General features: G+C 44.1%; 1 protein-coding gene across 1 annotated transcript; it reads left to right on the top strand.

Moving 5' to 3' along the window:
- Positions 1-3,586: 3,586 nt before the first annotated feature.
- Positions 3,587-11,658, top strand: MALSU1 (mitochondrial assembly of ribosomal large subunit 1). The gene is made up of 4 exons (XM_074150794.1): positions 3,587-3,824; positions 5,754-5,932; positions 8,918-8,999; positions 10,220-11,658. Exons 1-4 carry the CDS (start codon positions 3,587-3,589, stop codon positions 10,396-10,398), a joined length of 678 nt encoding a protein of 225 aa, XP_074006895.1. The 3' UTR covers positions 10,399-11,658.
- Positions 11,659-12,463: the final 805 nt, after the last annotated feature.

The following is a 12,463-nucleotide window of genomic DNA, read 5'->3' as shown; positions in this document are numbered from 1 at the left end:
ACAAAAACTTGCAAATACTTAGTCTTAAATAGACAGTCCAATATAGCTGCTTACTGCCTTAGCAGGATTCATGCCTTTGCTAGAAAGAAAGACTCGGGGGGCCGGCACATGTTATATCTGTGGAATGAAACGTGCCGTGGCCTATTCCCAGGCATTGGCGCTGAACTGCTGACGCTGTCACCCACCAAGCAAACCCCCGATTCTGGGAACCACCCGAGGCATTCTTCCCCGCTGGGAGTTTGGCAGCAGCCGCCCTGTTTTTCAGGGTTCAATAGCACAGATGCAGCTCATTACATGCCAGTTGGCCTCCGGGTGAGAAAAGAAGGCTGGACACATTTAGTTTCCTACTGGACATGGCTACCAGTGCACGAGCATCACTGTAAACTAGACCACAGACACCCCAGCAACAAGATTGATGAGGCCCATCTGCTTGGCTTTCCCTGTTGAAACTTTTACTCCAGGTCCCATGTAAAATCCTTAGATGCAATTGCTGACGCTCTCTCTGTCTCCTTTGTTTCTGCTGGTTCTGAAACACTGGATTGGCACCACCGCTCCCCAGAGGGCAGAGAAGTGCTCCACGGACAAGGGTCAGCAGAACGAGGGTCATGGCAGGAAGGGGTAGCGTTTGATTCCCTTTTCCCCTTCTCTTTTCATTCCTTTCTCTCCTGCGGTAAAGATACATTAATTGCTCCTCCATCCCTCTGTCTTTGACCACTTAATCAAATAAATGAAAACCCCAATCTAAATAAAGCACTATGTTCCAGTTTCTGCTTTTGCATGATGCAGCTTAGAAAGTGCAAACTTCTGCAAGAAAACTGACCAAAAAATGCTTCAAATGGTTCATTTTCCATAAGAGCCTTTCTGTTAATATGGAAGTTTATAATCAAAGTGAAATTAACTTTCAGTTGGGGGCTGGGCAAATGACTTTACGCCATCCATTTCCAAGCACTGAATTCTTTGAAGATCTGTATTTTAATATATTTAGGTTATTTACTGTGTCTTGGAACATCTCTGATACATTTTGTTTGTGGTTCCTAATGCGACATGTAAGCATAAACATATTTTCCTGGTATCAACAGATCTGTCAAATGCTTATCATTCACAATCTGAATATAGTCCTCACTGCTGCTTCACCAGTGTGCATGGGCAACTTAAGTGACTTAAGGATATAAAAAAAATGCAGATTTTCACATACCTGTGAGATTAGTTCTTTAGTTATAAAGTTTAACAGACTCTTTTCTTATTTTGTTTCCAGGTTGTCCAATTGTTTTAATTCTTTTGTGGTCATTTCAGTTATATTATTAAAAGTACCATATTTCCCATTATTCCACCTTCCTTATATGTAATATCCTATTCTCTAACCATAACTGGGCATCTAAAACTGTCCTCTGACTTAAACAGAAAACACATTTCCTGCAAAAATTACCATCTGAATGTTATGTCCTCTGCTATCAGTCAGACGGCTGACAGGAAGAACTGTAATTTGTATTTCTTGCTCTGGCTTGAGGCAGGACGGGGGTTTAGTTAAAAGCTTAAGATGTCCTGTAATGCACCATGAAAAAACAAGGTCTGTCACAGTTATAGTGCCCAGGAACAGTGATGACGCCAGCTACCACTAACCTAGGTTATATGCAGAAAGCATCTTGTTTCAGCAAAAGCACTGCATAGTAGGATCTCAGAGACATCTTCGGGTTTTGCATAGAAACCAACTTTGGGGCATATTTTAAGATTTTTTTTTATCCTTTAACCAAAGTATACAGAATAGCTTGCACTATCTTCCTTTAAATATCATGTCAGAATATTACATTTTTATAATCCGATTTTGCCTTTTCAGCTGTAACTTCCATTTTCATACATCTTTACTTTTATACAATGGAATCTAACTGCTGCATTGACAAATAAACCATCTAATGATTTTAAAGAGTACATTTCCTTTGTTGCAGAGAGAGATACTGTCAGATAAGCAACTGGATGAGTTGCCTAATTACTGATGAAAACAGTACCTACCTCCAGAAAACACAACTGGATTTGCCTTAGTCTTAGTTCCGGAAGCACATCTGGTACTACCATCGGTTATCTAGTAGTTTTTGCAGGCTCCCTTGAAGTGTACTCAGAGCAATGGCACCACAAACTGAGAGGCAAGGAGAACTCCTTAACATCCAGATGACAGCTGAGGAATCCAATTTCCGAACAGATCAGGATACAAAGCAACTTCATGTCGTTCAAAGGCAAGAACAGCTGACAAGCAACAGATTTGTGAATGTCAGCAAATGTTACAAGACAGGTTTCAGGCATCCCCTTTGGAGAAATAACATCAAAGAATGACATCAAACATAAATGTACATCATCTTTAGAAACAGCATCTTTTCAAATATGTCATCAAGAAAAGTGAAAACGTTAGCTGGGTAACAAGTTAAACATTACTTTTAAAAAAATGTATTATTTCAAACTGCCTGTTTTGTTCCTCCCCCCTTTTTCTTCTTGGAAGACTTATTAAAGCACACAATTAAGAGAGTCATCACATGTAACATTTACTTCTTACCAGAAGTAGTTCTAAGCTGAAACTAAGGCTAAAACACACCAGCCCCTGAAGGAATTGTAGAGGAATCAAACTAGACTTTGCAAGAGACATCCAGACACTGTGGCCTATTAGTATAGCTTACCACCTCCAGCATTGCACAGCATAGTGGAATTTCCTTTAAAGCTAAAGCTTTTATCACTACGGGTCTTTCTAATTCACAAGATTATGCCTTTTAAGTCTGAATACCATTGTTTTACCATCATATTCAGTGAGGGAGGGAAAATCAGTCTGAACTGTAATTCTTTTATTTTACTGTCAGGGTACATGCCAACATCTCCAGGGCAAGGGAGTGGAGGGAAACATGTTTTGCTCACAGATGTTTGAACTTGCCTAGGTTATAGCTTTTTAACCCTCGACAACATCCTCCACAGCAAAGCAAACATAACAAAACTGCTACCCTGCGCCCATTAAAATTATGTTGGAATTTCACAAATGTAAAATACACTTTCCCAAGAAAAATGCATTAATTTCAAAACGGCTGCAGCTTTTTAGGCAAAACCGTGGCCTTTAAAAGGGGGCACAAGGCTTGAACTAGGATACGTGATTAGGGTTTATACAGCAGTGCCCAGGTGTCAGTATCTGCTCCTTTCGGGCTCCCCGATGAACCATCACAGCGGAGCGCTGATTTCTGCTGTCCAGGCCCTGTCCCTTACCCCCTTTTACCGCCCCGCGGTTCAGACACCCCTCACAAAACACTGACGGGAGGCGCCACACGGGGAAGGTGAGGCCTCACCTCGGCGCTCCCATCTACACACCTAAACCTCCCCCCCAGACTCTCCACGGGGTTCCCCAGGGCCGAGTTCCGCCACCGTTACGGCGCACCGGGATCCCGGCCGCCGGCGGAGATGCGGAAGCGCGTCCGGCCCCACCTGCGCCCGCCGCCTCAGCCTTCGGCCGCCGCGAGACTGCCCCCGCGCACGCGCCTAACGGTCCGTCCTGATCGACAGCAGGATGCTCCAATGAGACGAGAGGGGCGTCCCCGGCACTGGCCAATGGCCGGGCGGCATGCCGGGGAGGGGCGGGTCCCCGTGCCGGAGCCGGGCGGCGGGCATGTGGCGGGCGGTGTCAGCGGGACGCCGGCTGCTGTTGCCTCTCTCCGCCGCGGCGGGGGGTGCCTGCCGGCTGGAGCCGCCCCCCCGGCTGGCTGGGGTTCCCCGCGGGGGCTGCGCGGCGGCGCGGGGCGCGGGAGGCGGCGGAGCTGGGGCGCTGGGGGCGGCGGCGGCGGAGCAGCGCCAGGAGGCAGGTAGGGCCCGGTGAAGGGCGGCCTAGCCCGGGGTGGCCGAGCTGCCGGGGTGAACCAGCGGGTCCTTTCGGTCGTGGGCCTTCTGACTTCCCGCTTGGTACTTCGATCTGGTTCTTTCGTGATTGTTAAGCTTAATCGTTCTCGAGGTGTTCTCGGAGGGCTCGCAGCGGGTGAGGGAGCCTGTGTGTCGAGCAGGCCCTCCCCTGCTAGTAAGGCGCCGCTCAGGGGTCCTCAGGGCTGGTACCTCCGCGGGCGTGAAACGCTGGTTAACGTGGTGTCGGGGGCTCCGTTGCGAGGTAAGGCGCAGGCCCAAGCGTGGTCATGAGGCGGCAGGTCAAGGAGGCTGCTTGCCCAAGGCCCTCTGCTCCGCCCTGCGCTCTCCAGCTCTGTCAAATGGTGCCCTAGGCGAAACGTAACGCCCTGAGGAGAGAGTAACTGTTTGGGAGGCATGGAATCTCATTCTGCAGCTGCAAGAGGATCCTGGGGCTGCCTAGTGCAATGGAATCACCCTCACCTCAGCTGGGACCACAGGCCTCAGGGTCACGGCGTCTGTGCTGAACCATCATTGCCTCCTAAGTCCTGCTGTACAGTGGGGAGTCGGTGGCTAGTGTAGACCAAGCCTGTGTGTAGATGTGCACAGGAACTGTTGTGAGGATAGTGGTGCTGAGTGTGTGTTGTTCTGATGTACACTCGCAAAGAAATTTCCCCGTATAGATAACAGTTTTAGTAGCATGATGGCTGGTTACAGGTATAACCACTGTGTGCACAGAGCTGCTTTGCTGTTGTAGCTGTTCTGCAAATCTTCTCTCGCCTGGATCTGACCATGACGTTCAGTGTGGCAGAGTGCCTGGGGTTGTTTAGACCATTCGTTCTCTAAGTAGGCACTAGAGACTTCGCATGTGGCTACCAGGCAAATATTTAACTTTTGTAACCGCTGCATCTGGAGGAGCTGTGGCCACTGCTAATTTTCTGCATATGTGACCACAGCAAAAGTTGAAAGAGTGCATGAGTCCCTCACGCTCAAAGGCTTTCATTTTACAGAGATCCAATCCAATTTCATATCCCCATTCATGCATATAATTATATGTAGCTATTGTTCTTTTGTTTGGCTTTTTCTTTATATTGGTAAATAAAATGCTTGGCTTTGTGCTGGTGCTCGGTCTGCACTAACGTTAACTTTATAGTGGCAGGCATTCATTGCTGACAGATTCAAATTATGTCTTAAGTACGCACACAAGTTGCATCTAGCTAATTAGGGCAAATTAGAAATAAACTGATTTCATGGTGTGAACAGGAGGTAGTTGCACTAATTTACTAGTTTCTAAGCTGGCTTGCTTAAACTCTTGAGGGACTAAAGCTTTGCCTATGGTATCGTAATTCTCTGGCAGAACAGGTTAGGGAAAAAGAAGTGGCCTCACTCGGTGTGAAGATAAGTGCATCACATCAGCTCTGTTTTCAATATATTAATTTCATCTACTTAAAATTTTTTAGTAATTTCATCACCATGTATTATTACAGGCCTGTTGAAAAGCATTGCTCTGAAATGTTTTTAATTTTGTCTGTTGTTTTAATAATGTCTGTTGAAGTACTTAGGTTTCATTCATCTTAATTGAAAATATCTGATGATAGCATTGACTCTTAAGTACTAGCAACAAGAAATGTTACCTAAAAGAAACTTTGAAGTTTGCTATATCTAGTGATATTTGCCAGAAGAGTGCTTAGTTCTCAACTTCAATGGTTTTAAAAATTATTTTAAAAAATCTGCAGTTCATGTTGCATTATCAGTATCAAAACAAACTCCATAGTGAGTGGATAGCTTAGGCTATAATTCAGTTCATTGCTATTTTGTGTCTTCTTAAGGGGTTGATTTTTGCAATTAAAAAGATAAATTGTCACTGTAAAAATAATAATTTTTTCTTTCTGTTCCAGAGAATGTTCTTCCAAAGTTCAACATTGATTTTGTTGTAGCTCTGCTGAGGCAAGAAAATGCAAAAGACATCTGTGTCATCCAGCTACCTCCAGAAATAAAATACTGTAATTATTTTATAATTGTGAGTGGATCTTCAACACGACATCTCCATGCGATGGCACATTACATGCTGAAAATGGTAAGCCAGTTCCTGCTGCACTCTCTGGGTTTTGGGGAATGGTTTTAAATATTGTGAAAGGGATTTCCCCAGGATTGCACGTATAGGGGTGCCAGGCAAGATGAAACTAATTATTCTTATGTCATTTTCTCTTTAGCGGTACTACTCAATGTAGAGAATATATTTTAAAAACAGACCTCTCTGCATTTAGAACAGTGATGACATTAGCACAGTTCAGTGACTAGAACAAGAGTGGGGAGAAAAGTGGACACAGGTCGTGATAACTATTTGTCTTCCATCCAGCAAGCTTCATAGCTATTCCCATTCCTTGAAAAAGCTTAATCTGACTATTCTGAAACCCTAATCGCTAAAATTTCCAGGGTCTCAGGTGTGTCATAAGGCTGGAAAAAAGATGGCATGTCATGAGGCACAGGATTCCCTCATGGGTTTACTAAAGCAAATTGCTGGTTAATAGACACTGTACTGTGCATGTACAGGAGGAATGGAGAAGCAGCAGCAGCTGCAGTCATCCTTGCACAGAAATCTTGCACAGTTTGGCTTTGGTGGAATGTGAGCTTTTCAGTACAAAAATAGAGGTAAGAATAAAAATACAGATAGAGCTTAGGGATAAGGACCAGATTTGGGAACGGAGAAACTTTATGGCCAGAAAAGAACCATCTGAGTGTTGCAAAGCACAGTGTGAGGAATATGACTAGCCTCCACTTCATCAGCTGTCTGTACTCAACCTGTAGTTTGCCTTCTCTTCACACACTTTATTTCCCTTCCTGACCCCATTTTTCCTTTGGCTCTTCATTTTACTTTGTTTCTTCCAGTCCCATTGGTTTCAACTGTGAGACTTGAGGCAGAGAAGGAGAGAGGGGGAGATGGTATTGCTTTTTGTGCCTTTCTGAGCAAGTGAGGGGAGTTTTTTGTGTTCTCTGCAGGAACTGATGCATCTTTGCAAACTAAAATTTTGCCTCAAGCTAGAAGTTGTATTAGTGTGATTTGGATGTACTAAATATAAGTGCTTAATATGCACTCTATTACTTGCATAACTTGATAGTTTTAAATCAACAGCTCTCCATCTTCCCAGACCAGGAGAGATCAGCGAATGCCACCCACCCTGCAAAAACATGCCCGTGCTGCAACTGGCTGCTCCCTCTGGTGGCTGCAAGAGCAGCTCTTTTGCGAGGGCAGAGCCTCTGGGGAGCCGTGGCGTCCTCCTGGGCATCCTGAAAAACCTGGCCAAGTACTCAGGAGGGGCTGAGCTTGCCTGGCATTAAAAGTCTTCTACGGAAATAGTAAGCTGAAGCTTAAGATGTAAAGCAGAGCAGCTGCTTGGAGTGCTGCTAGGCAGCTGGCTGACTCTACCAGTACAGTACCTCAAATGTTACAGTAATGCAGGATTTACTCACACTAAAATGCAAAGGTGCCCATGTGTAGCATGAGGTCTTCCTGCTTTTCTTCCAGGAGTTTGTAAATGGCAAAGTCCCAACTGCTGCTTACCCCTTCCCATCTGGTTTCATGTTAGAGGAGGGAACCGACACTTGGCTTCATTATAATCTGTTCGCCATTACACAGCCTTTAAAGGCAAGGCTGAGGGAAACTTGTGGTGGAGATCAGCCTTTCCAACCTCTGTCACGTAGCTGATGGCAGTGCATGGTGGGCTCTTTAGTATTTTAAGCAGACTTTCAGAGAGTCTTTGACAATTCCCTGCTTTTGAGGATATCTCACAAGCTATCTTAAAGAAAGGAAGGTAGAACTAGTTTTGAATTACATTTTGAAAGTTCTCCATTCTGTTTTGAAATCTGGGGCTGTTGTCCAGCAGGTAGCCTTGTATGGGAACGACCAGGAGCAGTTGCATTTTGTGGTAATTGCTTTCGCAGTGCAGTGGGGCTCATTTGCTACCCAGCCATGCTGTTCTAACCTGGAATTTTGTATTTTGTCTCTCGTGGCAGAAAGGCCCTCTGTTTCCATGTGGTGGTGTGCTGAAACGAATCTTGTTTGTTTTTCAATTTCAGCTTGAAAAAGGTTCCCATACTTTTTTCATTGACTGCTTCAACTAGAAATAAAGTAGAAATTTGAATAAAGGAGCTCTGTGAAGATGCAGTTGACTTCACTCCATTATTTTTTTTCCTATTGATGCTTCTTGTAAAGAACCAAGTAGGTTGTGGCCAGATCCGAAAGTGACAGCACTTAAGCCTCTAGTTGTCAAATTTCTTCATCTCTGGTGGGTGCTTAGGTTCTTTATGTATTAGAGGGGGAGAGCTAAGCCTCTCAAGCTGGCATCTGTGAAAGCCACCATGGCACATAGGGAACTAACTGCCTTGCCCTCGCTGAGCATTTACAGTCGTGCTTGGAGCTGCCCCCTCCCCTCTCTCAGTGGTTCATAGCTTGGAAACCTGTGGGCCGGTCCTGCTTTCCTCCCATCTTGCAGTGAATGTTGAGAGCTTGCACTCAGCAGACAGGAGGCCTGTTTGAATGCCTTCCTCATGGCATGGGGTGAAACTTGTTTTCTCCCCTCCACACTTCCATCTGAGAAGAGGATAAGCTTGGCAGCGCCATTCCCGCATCCTTAACTAGCAAAGCTAAAACAGCAATGAAAGGTATCTCCGAGGAAGTAAAACTTAGTGGTAATGGCAGCTACAGGAAACTGGTAACTGAAAGACTACTTTAATGCTAAGCGATTGTACTTATTATTCATCTTGAGAAAAAATGGACATCTATAAAATTCATGGATAATTGTATGGGAATTCTGAGCGTTAGGATTCCAGATTTGATACTAAATCCCATTGAGAAATCTGTACTTACCTGTACTTATTTTCCGGTGCTGCAAGTGTATGTTATTCTTTTTTTGTGTAGACCCCAGAACCAGCATGAAGTAATCTAACCCATTTAAGATTTAAAACAACTCTAGACAGCTCAGCAAAGTCCAGCTTACCTGTTAGGTTTGAGTGCTTTTAAATAAATGCAAAGTATTTAATTTTCTGCCATTGCTTTTTTCAGTACAAGCATCACAAAGAAGAAAGTGATCCTCATACTCAGATTGAAGGGAAGGAGACAGATGATTGGCTGTGCATTGATTTTGGTAAATATTTGTGAATCTGAAAAATACGACAATCTGCATGAGCTCTTTGTTGAAGGAAGAATCTCACTGTGAACCCTCGTTGCTGTGGAGAGTTCACAATATTCTGCTGTTTTGGAATTCCAGTTGTTGTTGCTCAAACTCACTGAGATCTTAAGTAAATTTTCACTAAAGATCATTGGCACTGAGAAGAAAGCAGTAACTACTCTTCTGTGGCTAAACCAGGTCTTAATAAATTGAAGATAATAGTGGTGGAAAGAGAAAAGCTACTTCGGTCAATTTTCTCAGGTTTCTATAATCCCTGTTTGGGTGAGCGGGGGCTCTTTGGATGCAGCCCTCATAGTGAGCTGTTGGACAGACTTTTCCACTCTCCAGATCATACCATGGCATGGGGTAAAACTCAGTCCTAAGAAATTGAGTTGAATTCTTTATTCTACGAGTGTAAAACTCTTTACGCAAACATAAAAGACTTTGCATTCAGAAAGTATTTCTCCTTCGCTGCTAGCTCTAGAATCTCACTCTCCAAATTTTGTGTTGTGGCTTAAAAGAGAGCATGGGTGGGTGAGGAGCGCTGCAGCCAGTGACGTTAAGCTTTGGTTACTTTACTGTCAGTGATTTTGATAGTTATAACTAAAAAACAATTCAGATTTAAGGCATAACTAGAAAAACAGTGCATTAGATGTACACTGGAGCTAACGTTCTCTACTATTGTTTGCACAGAATGAATGAAAACCTGTAAGAAAAACCTTATTACATCAAAGTTTGGACCTGTTTCATTATAAAAGTCACCTGAGAAGTGTGAGCAGCACACCTAAGGAAAATTACTTGGCTATAGCTGAATGCTGTTGATGACACAGGAAAGCTGAAAGTCCATCTGTAACCTTACAAAGGGGACTCTTTCAACTAAAATTTCTTCTGACTTACTTCCTTCTGTCCCCTGGAAGTCATAACTTTGTTGCTCTGGAGTCTTGTGATAGTGTTTTAATTTAAACCAGAGTATTGTCCCTCTCATTCTCCTGGCTGTAGTCCTGGAGTCTTTTGAAGGACCGACCAATTCCTAACTCTGTTCAGGAGCTGCAATCTGCAGCTTAAGAGACTTCCATCAGCTGACGTGTTATATGTAGCCAGAATGGGGGTGGAAGACTTGAACTCTTTGTGCGGCTGGAAGTGTAGTAGTGCTTTACAGTTCCCATTAATTTATTGTGAATTTTTGTTCTGTGCAGGTAGCGTAGTGATCCATTTCATGCTGCCAGAGACACGGGAGACTTATGAATTGGAAAAGCTATGGACACTTGGTTCCTACGATGACCAGTTAGCACAGATGATTCCACAGTCGCTGCCAGAAGACTTTATACTTGAACTGACTCCTAACAGCAGCGATGACCTTGAGACAAGAACTTAATGCAGCTGCTGCGTGGAAGGAGAAAGGAGTGTGTTTCATGGCTCTGAGAGACACCTACAGTCTTGATTACTGATGTAACAGTCGCTACAGTTGATGAGTGCAAACCAGTGTATTTATTGGGTGTGCCTAGGTAACCTTCTGAACAAGCTACAAAAATGATCAGAATCATAGAATCATTAAGGTTAGAAAAGACCCTTAAGATCGAGTCCAACTGTAAAATGTCAAAGAAGGAATGCTATCGTGGGGAGCTTCCTAAGGGAGTCACCGTCTCAATGGAGGTTGCAGTGAAAAGAGCAGGGCAAAGGCAGCTGCTTACCCTGAAACTCGTGCTCAGTCTCTAGCGTCTTTGAAAGCCCTGCCTGTAGTGGCAGTGTGGAAATAACCGAGTGCTGCGAGGAAAAACTATGTGAAATCGTACAGTTTAGATGAGGTTTCTCATATCAAGGCATTTGCTTCTGGTCACACTGAAGCAAGTCACGCTCTGAGTTGAAGGAGGAGAGAAAACAGCCTGGTGTTACTGAGTGCACAAAAGCCAAGAGCAGCAGTGACAAATAAATGTGTCTTGAGTTAACAGAACAGTAAGTCAGTTTTTCAGCCAAGGCCAATCTGTTTCTAATAATAAAAATTAAAAAAAAAAAAAAACACACAACCAAAAAACCTGAAGAGCTTCAGTTCCTTGTCTTCACGTTAAAACATTCAGCTCATTCTAAGCGTACAGTTGGCTCCTCTCCTAGTGTTCTTCTCCCCAGTTTCTGGAAAAGGACACTGCTGTGGCAGTGGAAACCTCCAGCTCCTTTGAAATGGGCAAAAGTAGTTCTGAAGGAATCCCTTAGTCACTGAGCGTTACTTGCTGCTAACGGACTGCTCAGCGCTTTCGGAAGTCCCTGCGCAGTGTGTTCTGTCTGACTGCTACATGGTCTAGTAACCAGTTAGAAGAGCTTTGAGATGGTAACAAAACATGGCTATGTGAAACAAGCTGCTTTTCTCCACTGTAGGACAGGCCTTTCATCACTAGATGAGGATCTCTTCCTTCTGGAGAATCTTGCTCTTGCATCAGGAAGCAGGATCCTGAGGGTAATCACCTTTTTCCCCTACCGCCCCCCAAACTACGAGCCCTTTCTGCATCTCTTCCTGGCACAGCAGCTGCTGTTTGTAATGCTCAAAGAGAGTGACCTTGTTTTTTGTGCCTGTGGTTGTGTTGTTTGGGGGAAAGAGTGTGTGTTTCATTTCTTTAAAAAAACAAAAAAATTTCCTAATTTCAGACTGATCCTGTTTTCCTTTGTTCTTTCAGGAATAACTGCACCTGAGTTCACCTGCTCTTTGATAAAAGGCAGCAGATAGATAGTTCGGCATGTTAAGTAAAGGAGAGTTTATTAAATGCAGTTAAACTATGCAGATAAACCATCTTTGCCCATGAAATAAGGGTACTGGTGGTAAATCTGACTGCAGAGAATTGATTTTGCAAAATGCTTTGTGATACTTGGCAATAAGTAATCCACATGGGGGGAGATAACCTTGGCTGTCTTACAGAGCAATGGGTTCTAAATCAGGCATTTCCTCCTAGGAGGGATACGTAGGAGTAGCTTTGGATCATTCCCTAAAACCATTTGCCTTTTACTGCTGCAGATAATTAGCACAAGATGAATAGAAGCAGGTTCGGCAAACGTTACGCCATTATATAAACCCACATTTAGTAACCAGAACTGCATACAGTGTCCTGGCTCAAAGAGCACAGTAACAAAAGGAGCACCCAGTAAAGAAGAGTAAGAGATAGGGAACAGCTTCCGTGTGACCAGAGTAGGACTCGTAACAGTGGGAACGGGTAACTGTAAGACAAGACCCAAAAAAAAAAACCAAAAATCAGATGAACTGAGGAGACAAAACCCAGTAAAATAAATGAGAAGGTGTAACTGAATTTACTGCCAAAGCACATTGTGGAAGGAGTTCTATGGAACACCCACAGGTTGCTATTAAGTATTCAGAGCTGCCAGCTCAGGAAAAGATCTTCCTTTTCCCCCCATGGAAGAGCAGGAGCCGTAACCTGTGCCCAGCCCCTGCGCTGCCC

Source organism: Numenius arquata, chromosome 7 (genome assembly GCF_964106895.1).
Source record: "Numenius arquata chromosome 7, bNumArq3.hap1.1, whole genome shotgun sequence".
NCBI lineage: Eukaryota > Metazoa > Chordata > Aves > Charadriiformes > Scolopacidae > Numenius > Numenius arquata.
The sequence above is the reverse complement of the archived record's forward strand: the minus strand, read 5'-3'. Positions and strand labels throughout refer to the sequence as shown.

What these genes read in the sequence shown, in the direction of transcription:
- MALSU1 (XM_074150794.1), top strand. Translation starts at nt 3,587, where the DNA reads ATGCCGGGGAGGGGCGGGTCCCCGTGCCGGAGCCGGGCGGCGGGCATG. An exon ending in CACATTACATGCTGAAAATG is followed by an intron (nt 5,933 to 8,917) that starts GTAAGCCAGTTC and finishes TGCTTTTTTCAG; the next exon opens with TACAAGCATCACAAAGAAGA. An exon ending in TTGGCTGTGCATTGATTTTG is followed by an intron (nt 9,000 to 10,219) that starts GTAAATATTTGT and finishes TGTTCTGTGCAG; the next exon opens with GTAGCGTAGTGATCCATTTC.